The following is a 22,980-nucleotide window of genomic DNA, read 5'->3' as shown; positions in this document are numbered from 1 at the left end:
CCTCTGAAACAGCACATTTATTTAATATCAAATATTTCAAAATAATTCTGCCAGATCTTATCTGCCTTATTCTGCCTTCTCTGAAAAATTATGGCCACGATGACTGTGAGAGCTTCCACAGTGTACAGCTTGTTCCAGCAGCCATTTCTCAGGTCAGTGTTACAATTTCCAGGAATAACATGGTAAAGTCCTGGAAAGAGGTGCAGAAGCTCATAAATTTGAAGACCTAAAAGCTTTCATAGCCTGTCGCCATGGGTAGTATCTGTGCAAGGACATACCAAAAGCAGTAGAGTTCAGGTGAGGTATACTTTATGTGATGGTAGCAGGATGTTTTTTTTAGTGGGTAGAATGAAGACGTAGTCATTCATCTTGAGGAGTGAATGTATTAGTCTGTACCTCTATTAGCAACACGCAAAGAGGAGGAGAGGGAATTTCTAAGTTCAGCTGTGGCTTGACTGATGCTGGTACCTAAGTCAGTCTTAAAACTGGCAAAATCAGTTTTCTACAGGTATATACAGAGGCAGCTGTCCTGTCTAGAGTGAGAGCTTTCATAAGAGTTTCCAAGCAAATTACAAAGATTTTGGAGTAACAAGTGTTTCTGGAGACACAGCTGCGATACAGCCTTTTCCCACATGGCCAGCAGAACAGACATGGGGGTATGGTCAACACTGATTGACTTTCTAGAGTTGGTAGTGTTGAATGAGCAGAGCAGAGCTCAGCTCTGGCCATGCATGCACATGGGATTGCTCTTTCACCCACCATGTCTTTCAAACCATGCAGGACTTTCTGTGCACCCTCTTTCCTACTGACTTACCAGGCTTGCAACCGCTGTGGCATCAGCTGTAATGAAGAAAACTGCACTTCAAAGGAAGGCTTCTGAACCAAGAGAGGCACAAGGGATGGCTCTTGCTCGCTTCTAGGATTTGCTGTACTCAGAGGGTTGGGAGTAGATCCTGGTAATAGATGGTGAGATATAATTAGTGGGCACTGCAAAATGCAGAGGGCTGCAGTAAAATTCCCACTTGCTGAAGCAGATCTTCAGGAACCAAAGGCGGTCTGCACTGTTTCTGTGGCCTAGCAGGGTTTGTTGCCAAAATGCTGGCTTTGCCACTGGAGGATGTAGGAAGCTCAGCCCAAGTTAGAGGCCTGTGTGGGTAGGTGCACGCTTCACCCACATCTATCAATGACATACAGCCTGCCAACCCTCCCTTGTTCTCCAGCCACATAAACCCAGTGAAGTCCTTCGGAGGCACCGCTTGCCTGTGCCTTACAGCTAATGATTCTTTGCCTTTTTGTGCCCTTGTCCTTTTCAGTATTCTGGAGAAGTGCTCACTGCAGTAACATGGGCCGGTGTCACTCTTATTACTTTACCTGTTTTATCTTTTGTGAAATTGAGCCTTTAGCCAGAATTGCCTGAGCTGCTGCTCCAGCAGTCGGTTAACTGTGAGGCTCCTCGAGCTCATTTCTCTCAAGTAATTTGATTCCCACGTGCTCGCCGACATTGCTTTTTCACTGAAAGTGGGGAAGGGGGATGGGTGCATGTATGGGAGCTGACCAGAAATGTTATGGCAGACAAATGTAGCTTAGAGATTAAAAACAATATAAAAGCATGTTTAAAAAGATCCCATCTCGCTTTATCTCCCTTTAACCGAGTCCTATTAAAAAAAAAAATATGTTTTTCTGTTTGAGAATCAGAGACACAGAGCCTTTTGTGCTGGTGCAGTGTATGGAACAGGAGGCTAAATTCCATACTACTTCTACATAAATTCAATAAGTGATCCTTTCATTAAAATTACCAGAAATGTGTGTAAAATACTAATTAGATTTTTTTTTTTGAACTAGTCATAAATGGAAATCCAATTCCATGGATTTCAAGATATTTTCTGAAAGCATACACAATTCAAAGCTTTTTATTTTGGTTGCTGAACTGTTTCCTTTACACTGTAGTTAATTAGGAGTAATTGAATACCAGTTTTCTAGATAAGCTTCTATTTAAGATTGGTTAGTATGGCAGCAGTTTTCTAAATAATGTACAATTTATGGAGAAATTCTATAAAATTGCTACTGTTTATCACAGTTTTGGGCGAATATCCTGCTGCAAGAGAGTGAAAAGCAAGCCTGAAAAATGAATCTTGCTAGAGGGAGAATTGTTCTGAAAATAAACCATTCAGTGCATAAACAATGGTGTATCAGTTGTCTGAAATACGCATTTCTCCCTCTGCATGGCGTTCATTGTATGTCCAGGCAGATCTACCACACTCAGGGTACAGAATTTCTATGTTACAGAGTCCCGGGTTGTTAGATAAGATACGACTAATTTAAGCAGACAGTTTGCTTAGAGGTCTGTTATTGTATGTGAAGAAAATGAGGCTGTTGGAGGTCCCTGCTTTAGGTTCTGTTAGTGTTCATTAGTTTGTGTCATAAGACGTATGCCTTGATGATATCATCAGCATTATTAAATGTCATAAGAATATATTTTTGCAGGAGCAGTGGGGAAAGTATATTTCCCTGCAGTTACACTTGTATGATCTTAGCTAATTTTCCATCTTGGACCTGGAAAAAAAGATTTAAAATATACTTTACTGAGAAATGTGTGCAAAGGGAGCACATGCTAAATGTCAGTATTACTTAAACACTGACTATTTCACTTGCTACTCTTGCTGCATAGTTGTTATCTATCACTTCAAAACAGTATGCCTGCTACTGGACAAAATCCTTCCAAAGTCTAGTAATGGGGAGTAATGTTTTGGAGATGCGACTCAGAGGATGGAGAGTATTTTTTTTTTTTTTTTTTTTTTTTTTGTCAATCTACCAGTGCACAAGTTCTAAAAAAAGGGTTAAAGAAGATACACGTTTGGAGGATAATGTGCTAGGTCAAAAAACTGAACACACCTACTAATTTTTGCAGTGCCTGCACTTCAGCTTATGATGCAAGGGGAGATGTATGGTGTAAAGAAGGCTATATATACACAACTGTATGCTAAATTTCATGACTGTTTCTGTGTAGCCCCATTGCTTGGTTGTGCACTGTGCCTACAGCTCCACCCCTTCAAAGACTGTTCTGTTAATCTAATCTACTGAGAGCTATTCATACAGCTTATGGGTTTTTATTTTTAAATCCTCACAAAAGTGATTTGCTGCCATCAAGTTAGGAATCTAAAGGAAAATTAAATTAAGGCTGCCTAAGTAATGAAAGCATCTTTAGATTTGGTAGATAGAGACCATCAAAGCAAGAAGTCTGTATCCTTGGAAAGATTTCTGATATTGTTTAGTGCTAGGAGGAGTTACTATTGCTAGTATATCATGCAGCATCAGGCCTTAAATTCATACACTTATGTTTCATGTTGTACATTATGTTTTAGGTCATAAATTAAGATATTTCTAACTCAAATATTTCTATCCTTATACAGCCTATAGCATTGGGGTGACAGTGTTGTATAGTTTTGCTGATAGATGGGTCAAAGAAAGCAAGCCTTAAGAAAGCCCTTATGCCTTAAGAAACGTCTGAATAAAAAAAAAAAAAAAAGCAATTGATGTCACCTAAAACCTTTATACAAAGCTGTGAAGAAGGGAGTCGATAAACTGTAATTCCAAAATAGTCTAAAAAATAGGGAAAAAAAATTCCTGATTTTTGTTTTCTTTTATGCGTAGAAAAATAAGTGCCTTTTATTTATCTCTCATTTCTTCTGTCTTTAGGTTTTCCAAATGAGCCTGCTGCTGTCATTGCCCTTAACACTATTAAGGAATGGTTAAGCAAGAATCACAATGAGGTATGGAATAAAACATAAATTTCCCAAATTTCTATTTAAGATTATGGTCTCTGACTCAAAAACTGTGAAAAGAGTAAATACAGGTTTTGACTTCGAAGCCTTTTTATTATTTAGTCTTAAAATCAATGAAATCAGGTCAGGACAATATAGACAGGGGAAGATTGTTATATTTAAAAGCTGTACTGGAGTTGCAACATACACTGTGTTTCCTGTGTATTGTAATCTTTCCTGCCAAAGCAAAAGACTATTCTCTTCCTAAGCTGTTTCTGAGCGTCAGAGTTTTTGTGTAACAACTAGGAGATTCTTGAACAGGAAATGTATATAACAGTTGTCAGTGGAAATAACCACCAATGTCCATGGTGTTCCAGGGGTCATTTTACAGTAAAGAGGTGTATAATAGTATTTTCTATTTTCATTAATTTTTTTGTTTGCTTACAGTTGTGTTCATTGTCCCTGGAACACTCACTAAATATGTGATACAACTGTGAACTTTTAACAGGACTTGTCGTCTTCCAGTGGCAACATGATGGTGATTATGAGACAAAAATGTGCTTTCAGCAGATGATCTCCATATCTCCCATTTCCAGTTTTTATCTTTCTCTGGCTTGAATTCTTAGCAGGCTTATCATCCCTAGTGTTGAATTGGAGAAATGCAACAAAGAAGTGACAGAACAAGTAAAATAATAATGATATCTTAAACTGAAGATATGCTTGTTTTCTCATGATGACAGCCAGCAGATTTCAGACAGCTAAAGTTGTTCAGTATTTTTGTTTGAAAACACTTAACAAAGCATCCAGTGGAGAAGCACTGGGTACAGGGACATGATTAGTAGTATTTTTCCTCTAGCAGTATATTCAGGGGTCCCTTTTGTCAAGAGAATCTGATACGTGAGGGTATGAATTTATATGGTTTGGTTTGTTTTTTTACCAGCTTTGCATTGAAAGAAAATACTATGTTGAGATTTGAATGGTAAGTTGAGGTTTTCAAACCTGAAGGTACACTAAGGAGTGCCTATGTGTTTGGACACTGGATTTTTGTAGCACTGGGCACCTGGTAGTTTCCTGTGACTTAGAGATCTGAGCAGTGAAGCAGGAGTTTTGGATGGACAGGCTTCATTAACACTGTAGGTGCCTAAATGTCACCAGCCTAGCTCTAGGCTTGTGTTTTTGGGAATCAAGTCTGTTAGTATGTAATTTTAACCTTTAAGTGTAAGGTTAGAACCTCTATGTTAGCATTGTTTTACCATCTTAAAATTTGTCTTCGTTGCATTTTTACTGCATAATTTTAAAAATGGGCTAAAAATCTTTTTTTTTTGGCTCCAGAAGTAAGGTTTTCGTTCTCAAAAGCTGAGTTTGTACAGTATATACACTCCTTAATTACTTTTCTCTTAGTGGTATTATAAGAAACCTGACTTCATTTGATAGACTACCTATCAAAAGTGTAGAAGTTTTCTCCATGTAAACTATTTTCTGAAGTATTTTGCTCTATGGCTCAGCCATTGCTTCTCAGCTATAAGACAATTTTCACTTTCAATATGCTTGCAGTCTTCCCTTTTTTTCCTGCTTCTGGCCTGGAAACTCTTCTATGCTCTGTATGTCACCTTTCCCTCTTTCTTTTAGCTGATGTGTTGGTTCCATGTTTTTCTGATTCCCTCCATAGATTTCAAGTGAGTTCCTCCCCTTGTCCTCAGAAAGCTCCAAGTTTGTTTTGGAAGAAGACTTCAGGTTCATAGCAGATAGTGATTGAAGTGACAGTGTTTGCCATGTATGTTCATGACTCTTACCTGAGTTATAATAATTTTTTATATATTTTGCCCTGCATTTGCAAACTGCCACTATATTCATGGTCCGCAGAGATTAACGTAAACTATGAACACTGAATATGTGTGATTCTTCCTTTCTCGCTCTAACAAATTCCCTTCTCATTCTTGACCTTCTTGGCTGCATAGCTCTAAACGCCCTGTCTTGCTCCCCACAAACTCCAATTTAATCTGGATTCTTTTTCAATAAGTAACTGTAGTTTACAATGGACAGTGAAAGGAGCCTAGGCTGTCCTGACTATAAAACAATTGTTAAAAATTATCCTACTGAGTTTACATCACAACTATTTTCTGAATTTGAACTAGCATAGCTAGTAGTTGTTGTATTAAATGTCTCCTAATGCCTTGAATCCCAGACTCACTACGTTGGGATCTCATGCTGTTTGATGCATTGAAGATGTACATGGGATGCATTTGATGCAATTATTGCATATCAGTGAATATGACAGATCAGAGCTAATCCCCAAGAGCTTTTTTTTTTTTTATTTTCAAAGGAAGTGGAGTACTAGGTTTCAGACAAGATATGTTTTGAAGGTCCAGTTATCCATAGCTTTGTATGTCTTGTACAAAATTTTCCCTCTTTGTAAGGTTTTTCTGCAGCCTACTGGCTTGAATTTTAGACTATGGCATACTAGCACATTTTACGTGTCATAAATAGGTCAGCAGCAAAATAAAAATACTTAACAATTCTATTGAAGGTAGCAATAATTTATGCAGTGAAGGGGATCTTTGAGAAGCACATAGTTCTTTGATTGCTGCTGTTTAATTTATATAGCAAGGTGAGCATGGTTCATCTGGTTTAAATGAACTGACATAGCTCCGTGCCAGGTGTCAACCTGATCCATTGTATATTGTCTACACTTATTCCCTTGGATTAGATTTTGGGCTTTGAGTAGTAATATTATACCTCACCCCAAATTTTCCCCAAAGTAGCTCATCATACAGCAACAGAAATGAAAGGGACTTTGTCTCTCAACAATAGTGTCTCCTTTTACTGCAGATATAACCACATGTTATAGTCCTTTCTATCAACTTCTGTCATAAAGATAGAGCAACTCCCACTACACCTGCTGGATATGTAAATTCACATGTCCCAGTCCAGGAGCAAAAGCTCTAAAGATTTGCCACGAGGCCAGCTTTTTAGAGGGCTGCCCATGTTTCACTCCTGTTATCCCTAACCAGAACCACTCCCCTAACACTGGCTGTGCTGTCAAAATGAGTCAGTGTGTGCTGCTAACAGCCCCTTCTGAACAGAAGAGGCCTCCTCCAGTTGGCTCTGCCAGTTAAATGAATCTAAGTCAGCTTCTTCCCTTCGTTCCTTCTTGTGCAACCTGCCTTGTCTTTGAGAAACTCTGTCCGGGTTCTGCTCTGTTAGTCCCAAAGATGTTTGGCAGCCAGTTATCCCCTTGGTAATGCTTGGTACTGATAGTCCTAACTAAGATCTCAAACTCTTTGAGTGTAGAATGTGAATTGATATAATGAATTCAAGAAGTTTTAGTGCAAGACAGGGACCAAAGTGATAGCCTGCTCACTAGGAAATTTGCCTACATAACAATACACTTGGCAAAAACAGATAGGTAAATAAGACGGAAACCTGACAAATTTGTAAGTCTTTTGTTGTGCTCTACAGTAGCAGTGTCTTATCTGCCTTCCTGCATCCCAGGAAACTGTGACAAATTTGTGAGAGATAAGGCAATATTGTTGTTTCTCTTCTCTACCTTCCTGTAGTACTTCTCTCCTTTGATGCTATAATTAAGATTTTATCCATACTGGTATTAATTCAAAATATAAATAAATCAGTGACTGTATTCCTTAGTCAGCCTGGGGGCCTGAAAATATAACCTAAATGACTCCATTCTTGCAAGCTGTGTTAGAGTCCTACCAAGTTCTCTGTCACAGTGTTATTTGCATTTAATAAAAGGTTTTCTTATCCAAGTCCCTTGTTGTGCTTGACCCCTCAGGTGTTTGCATAAAACCTTATTAGCATGCTTAACTCCGATGTCGCTCAGATGAATGTCTCATTATCATGCAAATGGAGTTAGCTCCTTTCTGAGGTTAATTGTTACAAAGCAAAACAGAGAGAGATCCATTGTAATTTACTGAACTTGGAACACCAGCTAGGCAGGGCAGCAGCCAGTCATAGTCTTAGCAGCCTAAAACTTAACTATAGGAAGTCCACTAGGGAAAACAACAGTATTGTAAGTAATGGTTTGGACTTAGTCGTATGTAACACGCAGCACCGTTCTGGTCTTGAAATTCAACTCTTAGTCAAAGTAATTTCTGGCCGTGTTTTACACCAAGGTCTGCTGACTTGCTCTGGAAGGCAAATCTAGTTTAGAAGCTGGTAAATGGTGTTATACTCTAAGCATAGAAATCCCTTGGAGCAAACTCACAAGAATGGCCACGGTCAGCAATACTGGGTTAATTTACTGCAGACCACCTAGGCTATCTCTTTAGCAAACTGCATTTTCACATTGTGCTAGGGCTGGTGCTCTAGAGGCTTAATAGAATTCTTCAGAGCACAAAATAGAATTGGATCCCCTCCTTTAGGAAATTATACACTAGAATTCATTTTAAAATGCATATTAAGCTCTTTGAACAGTTCAGAGTGTTTCTTTCTGGGATAATTTGGCAAGGTCTGAGATATTGTCACTTGATTTCCTATAATGGTATCACAAAAGAATTGTGACACCTTTAAATACTGGATCCCCTACATTTTTGGCGATGGGGGAGGGAGTTATGTTTGGTTTTTTTGTGTCAAGTATCTTCGAACATTTGCAATGTTATCACTTGTTATTTGCTTTTATTTCAGTATCATGCTATGTTTCTCAAAAGGGTGAAAAATAAAAAATGCTCAATATATGCCTTGCCTTATGTCACTGACATGAAAAGCCTCAGGACTTTTTCACTGCTCAAGAAAAGACTTTAATTTAACAGCACATTTAGTTCAAAGTATTGTTCTTTCTCTTGCACAATATCTCACAACATTTATTACGCACCCCAGTAGAACAACAACTAGGAAAGTGCAATTGCAATATATGTTCCAGGGAGATAACTGATGAAGATTAAAAGCACAAAGATGGAAAATAAATCAACACATTCCTGATTCCTTTTCATTAGAATCACTACTGAAGAGAGACTTTTTCTTATTTTGCCTGAAGTGTACAAGATTTAGGTCCCTGTGTTTTAGCAAGCAGTTATGCATCTTCCCACTGACCAAAAAAAAAAAAAAAAAAATTGTTTGTGGCCAGTAAAACAGGATAAGCAAAATCCTCGTACAGGTGAAATTAGTGGAACTGTGTTTTTGGAGGAGGCAGAGCAGGATCACACTTGCTGTGCTTCTCATGACAAAAATTTTCAGGAGGAAACACCTGGTTTGTCAAGCTAGGCACACCACAACATGGGTGCCCTGCACCTGTGCTTCATTTTATACCATGCTTTATCCAAATCATGGTGATATTTTCCACTACTGAGATAATTAAAGTGAAATTACCTTTCCTGTGCACTGATTCCTGTACACACTTTGTGGTTTTGTGGCACGCAGGGGTTGGGCTGGTCTGGCCTCGCCAGCAGGAGCTGTGGGTGTATGAGAGCAGGGAGAGCTGAGGAACCGCTCCCTGCCATGGGAACTCTGGATGTGACAGGAGCAACTTTTATTCTGCTTATCAAAGCTGTGTGAACAATTGAGTTTTTAAGGACGGAAAGGGTGTGTAGGAATTTGAGGAAGGGGAGATTTGTGATGAGAAAACAGAGCTTCAGGGATTATGCTGTTTTCCTTGTCCTCACGGAGCTCATCACCCTGATGCTATGGTAAGCAGGTATCTTGAAAGGTGATATCTTTTTACGACTCTGAGCAGGAAGGGCCAGAGTAGGGCAGTGAGAGAGCAGCTTCCTCAAGTGTGACACATAGCTGAGAGGTCCAGCAGGACTTAAATCAGCTGCATTGTATGTTGACCACCCAGGCCTAAGCCTGCTTGAGGTAACTTGGCTCAAAGAGTTATTGTTGCTGAAATAAAAAGTCTTTGGTGCCCAAGGGAGGACAGGACTCCAGCATGGTCTGGCAGACATGGCACAGGACCCACAGGAGAGGCATTGGCCGTATCTGTGTGCCAGACAGGATATCCCAAGCACCTAAAATGGTGCTAGGCACTGGTGCCTAGTTGGGGAGAGGTAGATGTCCTGCTGGACAGCCAGTGCTTAGGAGGACAGGGCAAAGGGAGTTGCCACTCTTCTCTCTTGCAGAAGATAGGGTAGTGCAGGTATGTCACAGTGAGCTTTTAAAAGCACTAGAGCTGTATTATGGGGTAAGCTAACATGATCACAGATTTGTATCATCTGCAGCTCTCTGCAGGTAAGCATGGCACCCCATGGTATCCATGTGGGTACCGCGTTAGTCTGGCAGTATCTGTGCTATGCAGCGTTATGTTATGTAGGTGTATCCCTAGCAGGTGTAAGACAGCAGGCTAGGAATGTTTCTCATGTCTCTCCCTTCAAAATTGGGTCAGGCAGCTCTAACAAAAAGTTGCTTTTACCTCCTGAGCCCACGAAAACATCAGGGCAACCCAATTTCAGTATTTCTGTGGACTGCTTGCCTGAAAGATCAGTTCATTATTAATTTAATTTTTTTTAAATTTATCTTTCCCCCTCCCTTTGGCGATCTCAGCAACCTAATTTTGGTTCTTCATTCCTCAGAGACAATTAAACGAAGTGACATCTTGAGATGAGGTCTTGTCTTTATCTCTACAGAAGGATGCAAGTGGAGACAGTGTGTCTTGGAAAACGTTGTCTGATGCTGTTTCCTTTAATGTAACCTCAGTTATATTCCCCTAGGCAAAACAACTAGATTTCTGTGTTAATTCCAAAAAGGAGTGGAGTAGCTAGCTGGCAATATTTAATGAAAGCAAATATTTAAAAAAAAAAAATCAATGAATGCAAACTCCTCCCCCTAAGATAAGATTACTTTTGGTTTTGCTTGGGTAGTTTTCATGCTTACAGTTTTACAGTTGTCAACAAAACTATGCGTAATTTTAAAAAAGCTATATGTATTTATGCCTAAGGTGATGTCTTTTATGACAAGTTTGGGCCTGCAATGACATGTATTTATTTAAAAGTATATTTATTACTCACAAATAAAACTCTGAAAATACAGGTTTCGATTGAAGCTGCTGACAGATCCTCAAGGACAGTAAGGGCGCTGATAAAATATCAGGCGGCTATTTTGGTAGCTCTTATATGCCAGTATCATTTGATTAACATAATCTCTTCCCCTCCCCCAGCACTGTTTTCTTGGGTAGGTTAAAAAATGATCTCCTTTCTATTTCTACATTCTAATTAGGTGGTAATCATATGCTGCTCTGATTGAAATGAAAATCAGCCATCATGCTACTGTCATCTAGCTGAAGTAAAGGAAAAAATGCTTTTCAACTTGTACAAAATTAAAATGATTTACTTGCTCTGTGTAGCTGCTCTCTCACTGAGCTCAGAGATTCAGTGCTGTCCCCAAAGCCCAAACCTAACTATCATCCCAACAGACAAGTCATTTTCTGAAATTATAAGTAAGCTGCCAAGGTGGCGATGCTTCCTTACTTGTTCTTCAGACTGCTATTCAGGTAGAAGGCTGACAAAGCCAAGCAGACAAAGCCCGTATTCATTACACATGATACTTTATTTATTACACTTTAAAAGCTTTTGTTATTTTTGATGCAGCTATTGAGAGAAAGGCAGGAAGGCATCCCTCTTGGAAAGAAATGTTAGTGCTCGTGATGGTTGTGAACGTCCCATGTGACCGCTGTCCCATGTGACTGGTTTCTATGTTACTCCTGGCCCAAATAAAAAATGGGAGGGGGTGAGGAGTTGGAAACATGGCTTCCTCTCAACCTTTCCCCCTAAAATTTGTTGAGGATCAAGGAAATCCACTTCTCTGCATAGTATAGATGTTTTCAGTCAATACATCTTTGTAAAGATTTATACACACTTAGTGTGCTGCATAAATAATGACTCCTGTAACTGCATTACAGCTAATGAGTGTCACTAACACAAGGCAGGTCTCTGCATGGGTTCTTTTGTGTTTACAGTAGTTAACTGTCTAATAATTGAAATTTGTCAAAGTACTTATTCTTTTTATCCTTGCAATTTAATGGCAGTTATGATAACAGGAACCGGAATAGCTCAAATTCTACAGGCATGTAGCTAAATTAACAAAATTGTCACTGGTTCAAGGTTGAGATTGTGTCTTGTTTCTTTAATTGTTTTTCCTCCTGATTTCTGTATGTTTGGAGGGGCCTGGGTACTGTATTGAGCTGTGTGAAAAATACCTTAAAAATAAATAGGAACAATATTACTTTTTTTCTTTCCTGCTGCTTCTTGCATGACAAAAAAGATCATGATAACATCCGTGTATTTCGGTCCTGACTTTCAGCCAGAAATCCAAAAAATTTTAACTGGCTTGTCAAATCAGCCCAATGCAGAAGGGGTCGAGCCTTTGTTGTGGGAAGATTCAGTTATAGTTGTTACCCTTCTGAACACTCTTTTCTTTAAATTCGCTTGTGCTCCTCACCCCATGGGTACGTAGGAATAAATAGACAAATGAGGAATCACAATCCATGTAGCTCTAGCGAGATACGTGGATAAAATACTTTGAGTAACAGAGAAATTGCTGTTACAGTCTTTATTTTGCTTCTGAGCTCTTCATCTTTATAAATCTGTTGTGATTTATGTTTCGCTATACTTTCCTGTCCGACTGGACTGTGTCTGTGGATTACAACTGGATCTTAGCAGGAATTGAGCTGAGACGGGGTAAGAGGAAGGAGAGGGAGGAGGAGGTTTGCCTTTGGCTCTATGGAGGTTTGCAAGGAGGCTCCCATCATGAGGACAGTTTTGGGAGACTCAGAGTGGAAGCTGTCTGCCAAGATGAGTATGGCCAGGCAGTGGCCAGCAGCACATAAAACAGGTGGCCAGCTGAAGTCTGTCCCTGATGCAAGTCGGCCACCCAGGCCTCATCAGGGTGCTGGCAGAAACCAGGGGAGAGTGTCTTTGGCCTGGCCTCAGGGCAGGGAGCCCAGTGCCTGGCCTCCTGCTCCACAGCCCCAGCCTGAGGGGATATCTTTGATTTGGGGGTTTCCTTGAGCCACAGGGTTTTCAGTTCTCTGAATTGACTCTCAGGTGACGTGTTTATCAGTCTTTGTGGACAAGATATTTCTGTCCATGTGACCTGAGGTTCTCCGAGTCCTAGAGGTGCTTTACCCACGGAGCCCAGCATATGCTGGAAGCATGCGCGGTGGGGGTGGACGGCTACCAGCTGACGGCTGCGCTGCCTGCCCAGCCACAGCGCACAATGTGATGCTAAGTGAAGCCACGCTGCTGGCATGGGCAGCAGCCCTTCCACAGGAGCCAAGAGCACATGCTTTGTTTTGCTGGCACTTTCCTGGCATCCTGCAGAGCGTACGACGTCTGCTTTTTGGTGTTCTGTTTCCAATAAACTCACGTAGCTGTTTTGCTTCTGGAAAGCTGCCGCTTCTGTTCAATTTAAATTCAATTCTGTTGCCTACAATTATTCCCAAAGCAGTATGTCCAGCATCACATGTGAGAGTGAAATAATAGTAAAATATAAAAATACATTAGATGAGTCTCATACTGGAGCAAGCATTGGGTCACCCTACAAGGGATAGGGTACAAGCTAGCTAACTATAAAGAGAATATTTTCATAAGTTTTATTCTGTCTTACCATCTGAGTTTTTATCTGATTGACTCCTACCATCACCTCTGAGCATGTTAGCCATCAGCAGTAGGTCACAATCAAATCTATACAGAATGAAACCTGCATGGATTCTCATAGCCAGAGCGCGTTCCCTGTGAGGAGCAAAATGAGTTTATTGCTGCTAGACTGGAGCGTCTTGACATACAGTTTGAGATATATGATTCTGACATTTAATAGGTTAGATGATATTGGCCACATACTTCATAGCTGGAAGGTGAAAAATGGGTCTGTCTATTATATATGAAATGATAGAACAGATGAGAAGAGCACTGTGGATATGGGGAGCATTGGCAATAGGAACCTGTGGAAACATGGGAATGGCTGGCGGGCTTCCAAGATAAAATACCTCATAATTAATACAGAACAACTTGTTTAAATTAAAATATGAGCACAGTTTAAGGATGTCTATCGCCTTCCTACTTAGACTTCAGGACAGATTATGCGATTATTTCATTTATTTGGGATTAATGAAAAAATGGAGAATAAATTAGGTGAACTATCAATTATTCACTTCAGTAGGAATAAACAGGGCTTCCTGAGAAGAGTTTTTTAACAAAAGCTACAAAAAGACTTGCTGAGGTTCTCACCTTGCTCCTAACCCGATCTCTCATGAGATAACAGTGTGAAGGTTAGTTTTTACTAGCATAGGCTGTTTACAGCTAGTAAATTTGAATTGGATTCATTTACTGAAGTCTTATTTCCTTTTTTTACTTTAAAAAAAGGATGCATGTACTTTGGGACTAATAAAATAAGTGGAAAACCGTCAGTGGTTAAGACGACAAATACTGGCTGAGGGTTAAAGCAGAATTAAGTAGGTTCAAAACCAGTATAATTTTACAGTTGAAATGAAAGTCACCATGGCACAGAGCACAGATTTCACTTGCAGTTATGCCTTAAGAATAGCCAGGTTGGCATTGCCCACATCTCTCTGCTTTTCTGTCTGTCTTTATCTTGATTCAGGAGTGCACTTTAATATTACCAGAACTGAATCTGGGATGCTTTTCTGAACCAGGAGTATTGACCTTTTCCGAGCCAGTATATTTGTCTTGTCTTTACTATTAGACTAAAAATGCCACGTGCTAATACACTACCATACTCTTTAATATTGCAGTCTAAAATAAAATCCTAAGAACCAGCTGCTACATGTTCATCCACATGATCAATGCACAATAAATCCAGGAGGATTGGTGTCTTTCTGATTTCTCCCCCTTGCAAAAAACTAAGGTGTTTCATGAGCCCATCTCCAAGTGTCCTAGATTTGATGAGGTGCGAGGAAGGGATTTTCAGGTTCTGTATTATTTTCTGGACTCTTGCATCTAGCTTTTTCACACACTTAGGAGGGGACTGCGTAATCCAGCTACATGTTCTCAGGTTGAGGGAATGGGTTTTATATGTGACTTTCAGCCTCTTCTGCTGGAAATTTCACCTTTAATTTAAAGTCCCTTTGAGCTTTGTAAGCCAAAAGGTTAAAAAGCCTTAGTCTTCTATTTGCATATTCATAGTCCTATCCTTTAGTTGAGATGTTAATGAATACCTGTTGTTTTATTGCTAAAATACAGCATATTTGATTAATTTCATTAGTTCTTTTTACTTTTACCTTGTTTTGCAGGAGTACATGTCAAATGTCTTTTTCATGTGTGGAAAAAGTCTTTGAACTTACACTGCTGCTCCTTTTTTCAAAGTAAATGCGCAAACCTTTTCCTGATAATGAAAGAAACTTATCACATAGCACTTTGAATCCCCTGTATTTAATCTTGATACCTGTCAGATGACAACCTCTTCCCTGTGGACACTCAAACAAACATCTTCCTTTGGGACCACATACTAATAATATATGATCTGTATGCTGATAACCTCCTGATGGGGAAATGTTTCAAAATGCACAATAGAAATTACATGCGTTAGTCCTACAGACTTTCACTATGACTCTGTTGCCTCACTGCTCTGTGTTTCCTGTTAAAATGTCTCCCAACAGACACCATATTATGTTCGTTAATATTTACAAAGCAAATATATTTCCCTTCAGACAGTTGAGGCACAACTGCCCTTGATTTTTGTTGGATTACATGAATATTGGCACAGCTTTATCTAGCATAAGTGCAATATCTAACTAATATGCATGCTTGTGTTTGTAGAATACCCTAGGCTTGGCTTTTTTTTTCCCAGTGTGATATTTATGAGGCGTATCATATGAGAATAAAATCTCATTGTGACTACAGGTTGCTTACAAGTGTTTGCTCCTCAGGATGGGTCTGAGTCTTCGTGGGAATTTGGAAAATGCCTGGCATGCTGTTGGTACTGAAGGTCCTTTTAGCTTATATATGCAATATATGTAAGGAACTGCAATATCATAGATGATCAAAGATAATTGTAATTCAAAGCTCTGAGTGTAACTTCAGTGGTTAGCTTCTATAGATCAACACTAGTCCTCAAAGCTCTCCTAAATTTTAGCAGAGAGCATTTTTTGCAGTGAAAGAATTTTTGCATCACAGTTGCTAATGAGGAAGGGCAGGCATTAGTATCTTTAATGATGGCAGTGTTAGTGTTTGTTACAGGGGTAGATGAAAAGGCTAAATTCATCCCATGTTGGAAGTGCAAGTATTTACAGAAAATATAGTTGTATATTTCCTAGTGTTAGTGGTGTTGTGAGCATGGTGTTTCAGATTCTGCAAGCCTCACTTTGAGACAGAGATTTATTTGAGGGACAGTCCCATCACATGCAATTTATAGCCATGGTATTACAAAAATAAATCTAGCTTGTATGATGCCTCCAAATAGCAGAAGCTGAGAGGGAAATAAGTAACTGTAAGATTTTTCAGAGACTGTTAAGAGAATGAAGAACTCTTTACAGGCAGATAATAACAAGTATAAATATTGCTTCAGTGCCAGGTTGCTCAGTGAACCAGGATTTCCACACAAATGGTCAGTAACCTGTCTTTATTGGCAATTTATGATCACCTTCTAAGTTTTGTATGTGGGAAAAAAGAGATCCTGCTGTGGTCCGATGAGCTAAGGTCTGGCAAGAGAGGGCAGATGTTGAGCCGTGAATAATCACGAAGAGTGTGTATGGTTTTTTCCCTTTGGTCAGGACTGGGAGTAAGCAGGAGCAAGGTGGGCTGACATTGTCTTTTACCTAGAGTATTGTGGGAACTTTAGGAGTGAAGTGCTGAGAAGCTATTTGATCCAGTTTCTTAGTTCCCAGATAGCCTAGATGAAAGGGAAGGCTGCAATAGACCTTGAAAGTGCATCGTTAGCTACTGGGTGGGAAAAAGTTAATTTTGGATGTCCTACATATCCAGAACAGTTGCATAGAGTAAAAATGAACTCCTGATACAGGGATTTGGCAGGTTCAGTCTGTCTTACTCTCCCCTCGTTTGTACCTTCTTTCCCTTTGCAAATTTTTCCTTTCAGTTATCCCTGTTCAGGCCCCTGCGTGAGCGGTGAACTTGTCTCTTTATATTCTGCTCTATTGCCTGGGCATTTAACTAAGCACTTTGGATCAGGAGAGAGGAAACAAAGGCTGTACCTCTGCTCTGGGTCTGTCTTGTGTGTTGCAGCTGTTGTTTTTAGGTAGGGATTTCAAGTCCAGCTGCTCCTTATTGACCCTGTGGAAGTGGCAGGTTGAATCAATTATTTGGCAGGCACATTCTCTGTTGGCAGGATTCGGGACAGCCTTATAATGGCACAAATGATGTTACTTGCTGGTGCAAAAGAAAGTTACAATCGGGTATAGCAATTAATATGCAATTAGGAAAGCATTGTTTTTTTCTTTCCAAGTATTTTTTTTCCAGTTATTTTTAGATTTGAATTGATTGAATAGTTGAAAAATTCCTTTCGGAAAGGAGGAGGGGAGCAGTATTTTTTCTGCATTAGCTTTGATTTTTCCTCCTGCAGGGACACCGAGAAGCACAGGCAGCTATTACTTAAAACAAAATTGAACATGAAATGCTATCAAACCATCTACTATCTCTGAACTTTAACACAGCAGTCCTACGTTTTAATGATGTGTATTGTTTGAGCATTACTACTCAAACTTACATTTGTTTAGAAAAGTAATGAAATGCAAACATAATTAGAGTGTATCTCTAGAAACAGGCTGTATGTACCATCTAAGGTATTTTGGTAATTTACTGGTTTTGCTGCTCAAGGTAGTGACACTGTCCAGCAGGATGCAAGGAGGGGAGGGGGTGAAGGGCGTTGGGCTGTGGATGTGTTGAGATGTCAGCATTATCAGAATTGACAACGTCTGTGAGCGAAAGAACAGAGCAATCACAACCCCCCCTTCAGCCTTTGGCAGCACTGCTGTGGCTGCCAACAAAGGTGTCAATTTGTGCCACCTCCTGCAGCATTTTTTGTGATGGTGGCACGTGTTACTTTGAAACTGGATCGAGACAATTGGTGCATTTCACACAGGCCACCAAGCAGCCCCGGCCCCAGCTGCCATCCGCTTTCAGACACGTGTGACCTGGGCTGTGTTTGACCTCATGATGTACAAGCAAAAAAGGCTCTGTATTTTATAATAATCTCCAGAGCTCTCACATCCTAGTTTTCGACTAGATTAGTTAGCACCTATGTGAGTAATTCCATACACAGTCATTTACAGCTGATACCTTTTTTGCAGATTATTTTCTTCTAAATGCTCTAGAAAGTGGGTTTGAAGAAATGTTCAGTGGTTAATGAAAACATCTATCAATGTAAAGCCGTGGATGGGGTATAATTCATAAAGCTTTATCAAATGAAAATATATGACAAGTAAAGGGTTTTGCTGGCTGGGTGGCCTCTGTGGTCTGTTGCTAAAAGAGGTGTCATAGTTCAGCCATGATCAGGACCAGACTACGCAGTCTCTCTCTCGCTCCCCCCACCCTCCGAGAGAATAGGAGGAGATAATATAAGGAAAAACGGCTCGAGGTTTGAGATAAGGATGGGGAGAAATCCTTAAAATTACCATCACGGGAAAAACAGACTCGACTTGGGGAAAAACACTCATTTATTTCTAAAACTAGCAGGAGAATGAGACAGGGAACAAGATAACCTCCCTCCACCTCTCCCTCTTCCTGGGCTTAACATTATCTCTACTACCTTCTCCCCTCTCCCCTCCCTCAGCGGCACGGGGGTTGAAAGAGGGAATGGGGATCGCAGTCAGTTCATCACGCATTGTTTTATGCTGCTACTTCGTCGTCGGGGGAAGAACTCCTCACATTCCTCCTCTGCTCCATGGTGGGGTCCCTCCCACGGGCCACAGTCCTTCGTGAAACTGCTCCGGCGTGGGTCATCTCTTCCACGGAGTGCAGTCCCTCCAGAACAGCTGTCCCAGCGGGCCCTCCACGGGCCACAGCCACCTTCAGGCATCCACCTCCCCTGGTACGGGGTCCTTCACAGGCTCCAAGTGGATCTCTGCTCCTCCGTGGACTTCCATGGGCTGCAGGGGGACAACCTGCTCCACCATGGTCGTCACCACAGGCTGCAGGGGAATCTTGGCCAGGAGCTGCATTACTCCTCCCTCTCCTTCTTCACTGACCTTGGCATCTGCAGCTGTTCCTCACAACAGGCTGGCAGACACCTCTCAGGATCTTTTTACATCTCATTCACTTCTCATCTCCTCTCCACTTCTTGCAGCCAGGCTGGGCCAAATTGGGCCCAGTTGGCTGCCTGGCGGGAGGCCAGAGGGTGAGGCCTGCAAGGCCCACAAGGCTCACGTCTCCCCCTCTCTGCCCCTGCTCAGCTTCTTCACATCTTCTCTTCCTTTTTTTTTTTTTCCTCTTTTTTTCCCCCTTCTTAAATACATTATCGCAGAGGCGTTATCACGGGACATTCTGCTACCAGTTGGCTTTGCCTTGGCCAGCAGCAGGTCTGCCCTAGGCCCGGCTGAGTCCACTGAACAAAGGGGAGCGACTTCTAGCAGTTTCCTACAGAAGCTGCTACCTTAGGCCTCCCCCTCACTAAACAAAACCAGAACAAGAGGTGAAATTTGATCTGTGAACTTAAAACCACAGCTGTACTAATTGTGAAACAAAAATGTTAGGAAATGCAATGTAATTATTCATAGAACTGGGTCATAATTTCTTTTTCAGTTAGTCTTCTAGTATGTTGCCACATCACAGTGCTTTCTATTAATAATGAAGACATTTTAGAGAAATAGTATTAGCAGCTGATTGACTGTAAGTTAATTGACATATCATTGTGTTCCAGCACATTCTGTCAGGGACTGCTGTGAATGGCTTAAAGGCTTCTAGGGAGAAATAAAGCAGAGATAACCAAAGGGAAGTTATTTTAATTTAACAGTTCTCAGACTCTGTATACCTTGATTCTAGGAGGCAGTTTACTAAAATACGTAAAGAATTTTGATTTAGAAAATAATGATGTAATGGACTTAATAAATTTTGTTGGTGGGAATAGCACAGAAGCTCCTGTAGGAGCAGGGCAATGCGCTGAGCCTTCAGTGTGTTTTAAAATCTGAGTGACTAAATGACATAAATCCATTTATTTATGGATTTAATCCAGGCTGCTTTCTCAAAAATTGGAGTAATGAATTGACAGGGAGTTGAAGAAATGAACCATATATGTAACTGAGGCATGCTAATTACTCTCTTCTCCCACTCCCAAAGAGCTTAAAGTGAATGCACCTTTGTTTTTAGAACAAGGACTAAAAATGAGAGCCAGAGTGAAGCCAGGGAGCTTACTTAGCAAGCCTTTTATCCCCAGGTCGCTGATTCAAATCCAGACCATTTTGTTCATGTCTGAGAGCTTTTTAGCCTTTACACTAGTCCAGCCTGTGTAGAATGAAATGGAGAACGTGACTTTGGTCTCTGTCACAACTGACGTGACTCTGGTTGTACTGATGAACACGATGTATTTAAAGAGTCTGATTCTGCAGTTCCGGCACCCAGTTGGAGATTTTGCTTTTTTCTCCAGAGTAGCTGGGATTAGGCATGAAATAGAAAACTGCGGCTTCTAGTGCTGATAGTTTCAAATGTTCATGGACGTATAAAGGAATTTCTTCTTAGATATGCTTATTGAAGGAAATGGAAAGTGAGTACTTCAAAGGAACTGAGCTATTTGATCATGGAACATTTTATTGTACAGTTAATTACGTAAAATAGGCTGAACTGAAATAGAGCTCTTAGTGACTTTTTTTTTCTGTGTGTGTAATTAGATATACAGAGCTGTTTCCTCAGCTGGTGTCAGTCTGCTTAGCTCTAAGTCAATTTGCATCAGCTGAGAAGCTGAACCCTGGTATTAATGAAGCCATTGACTGTTCATTATACCAGAGTAACATGCAACCAAGTTCTGTACCCTAAGGAAATTTAGGCCAAGATGTATAAAGTAAGAAAAATCATACTACGTTAATTTTTAAAGTAATGATGGGCTAATCTCAACCTTCAGCAGTTTTATTTGAAGCTTGTTAGAACTTATAGCAATTGGATATAGAAGTGAAGAACTATCATGATGTTTTAGGGGTGTACTTGCAGTTTGGAAGGAAACTTGTGGTGGGGGATTTTGGTCTTTGTAGGCGGTGATCAGAAGGCAAAAAGTAGCAGACATGGGAAAGTTTGGGGGGAAAAAAAAAAAGGACTGTCCTCTAGAAAAGCGTTTATCACTGAGTAACAGAGGAAGAAAATAGTAAATGAAGAAATGGTAGTTGATAATGAACAGCCAGGATACAATAAAAGCACTCTGAGTGCTCATGTTTTCTATTCTTTCAGAAGTTTTTCACATTTTAAGAAATACAGAAGCTTTCAGTATGCAACCTTCTAGATTCTGATTTTAAAAGATTACGTTAAAAATAACTTTGCCATGTTATCAGAATTTAAGTGTGAGGCCAGTGATAGTCTGATGTTTCCTGCAGCTGAAAATACAGGGCTTCCAAAAGAGTAGCAGTCTTCTGTATTAATTAAATGATTTTAAATCCTTCAAATTGTGCTCGGCTATTTTTAGCACGGTAGGCCTTGAAAAGCCTGGTTTCTTGCACTCTACTTTTATTTTCATTGTTGCCAGAAGGAGAGTTAACAGAAGCATTAAAAATATTTCAGAAAATACCAATGTCTGAATCATCGGGAGTGAAAGTCCTGTTTTGTTGAATTGAAAAAACGTGGCTGTCCTGTATTGGAGATACCTTAATTCAGGAATTACAGACTTCCTTCAGCTGGGACATTTGCCTTTGTCATCGCTATATACGAGGCAGTGTTTCTGTGGAGAATGTGTATGACTTTTCTCAGTGCTCTGTACCCAGTGAGTCACTTCTCTGGGCAGGACAAGAAACGCAGACTGCGATCAGTGCTGGGGTCTGGCACTGTGTGTTGAGGTTAGTGCATTCACAAATAATGGCTGTGCTTATTTCATTCCATTCAGAATAAGAAGAAATATAATTCCCTTATGGTGTAAATAGTCAATTCTTTTGTTAGTTCTTGAATACTGGAATTGTCACATGATCATCAGGATTGTATTCTCATGCACTAGATAGGAATGGTTTATACAAGTTTTGAAATAGTTTAATTTCACTTCATAATTAAGTGCAGGAATTCTGTAATATCCTACATTCATTCTTCTGTGGTGTCAAAGCAGTTTAGTTTAAAAGTTTACAAAACAGCTAGTGATTAACAAAGTTACAGCCATTTACCTCAGAACTAATTCTGCTTTGAAAAGATGGTTTGCCTCACACTAATTATTTCTGTATTGTCTTTATTTGCATCACAGGCGTTTCATTGCTCTTTGTTTTAACTTATTAAATCTTTCTTGCTCATGCATGAATCTGGACAGCTGGATGCCACTAATGGGGCAGCTAGTGCTACCCAGTGGTCTATAATCAACATTCTGTTGCCACACATTAGCATCACACTGCATGCCTAAAAGGACTAAAAATTTGATTTGTGAAGCAACAGCTGATTAGGGATGATTAACAAAAAGACTGGGGGGTGGTGGATATTGTGTAACGCTGCTTCCATCCTTTCAGAACCCAGCAAAGAATGGCATATCTGATATGTCAGTGTGGAAAAAGATAGATGAACCATTATCTAAATGTTTTTATCACTAAGCGTTTCTCAAAGGCTGTTTAAAACCAAATATATTTAATAGCATTTAAATGAAAACAGAGGTGGAAATCATCATAAAACTATGACAAAGAGGGTATGTCTACTTATTTAAAAAAAAAACAAACAAAAACCAAACATATTGATTTGTTTTTCTGCAGTCTCAAGGATATACAAGATGCTATGATAAATATATAAAAATATTGTATTACTAAAAGTGCCTTCAGTGCTTTGCTAAATACAAGAGACTCTCGCACACTGAGGTTGATTTGTAGTCTGTAAAGAGAGACAGTTCGTTTTGGATGCAGAGTGAGATATACTGGAAAAACTGAAGTTGCAATGGCCAATCGTGAATGACCATTGAAAAATATATTTAATGGTTTCAGTGTCCTGATTATACCTTCATAATAGCTTCATTTCTTCAAACTGCTCCGTATGCGTCATCTGCACTGGTATGCAGGACTGTTTCCAATTTGCCAATTTGAATGGCCAATACTTTTCTTCATTAAAAAAAAAAAAACAACAAAAAACCCCCTACAAAACACCAACTCAGCTCCCCCCTGCCCACGCCCCAAAGCCTGTGCGAATCCAGCAGTTCCTCTTGCATG

At 40.1% G+C, this 22,980-nt stretch overlaps 1 protein-coding gene across 9 annotated transcripts in view; it reads left to right on the top strand.

Annotated features, from left to right (window-relative positions):
• The window catches only part of MACROD2 (mono-ADP ribosylhydrolase 2), a 924,269-nt gene that overhangs the window by 644,714 nt on the left and 256,575 nt on the right, over positions 1-22,980 (top strand). For all 9 annotated transcript variants that reach the window (XM_086743837.1, XM_086743836.1, XM_086743834.1 and 6 more), the window contains one exon: positions 3,697-3,770. In XM_086743837.1, the coding sequence (XP_086599963.1) occupies positions 3,697-3,770 (74 nt within the window). The remainder of the gene's footprint in view (positions 1-3,696; positions 3,771-22,980) is intronic.

The sequence above is a fragment of the Chlamydotis macqueenii genome, chromosome 3, assembly GCF_036417535.1.
Source record: "Chlamydotis macqueenii isolate bChlMac1 chromosome 3, bChlMac1.mat, whole genome shotgun sequence".
NCBI classification, from domain to species: Eukaryota; Metazoa; Chordata; class Aves; order Otidiformes; family Otididae; genus Chlamydotis; species Chlamydotis macqueenii.
This window is presented reverse-complemented; position numbering and strand designations above follow the sequence as displayed.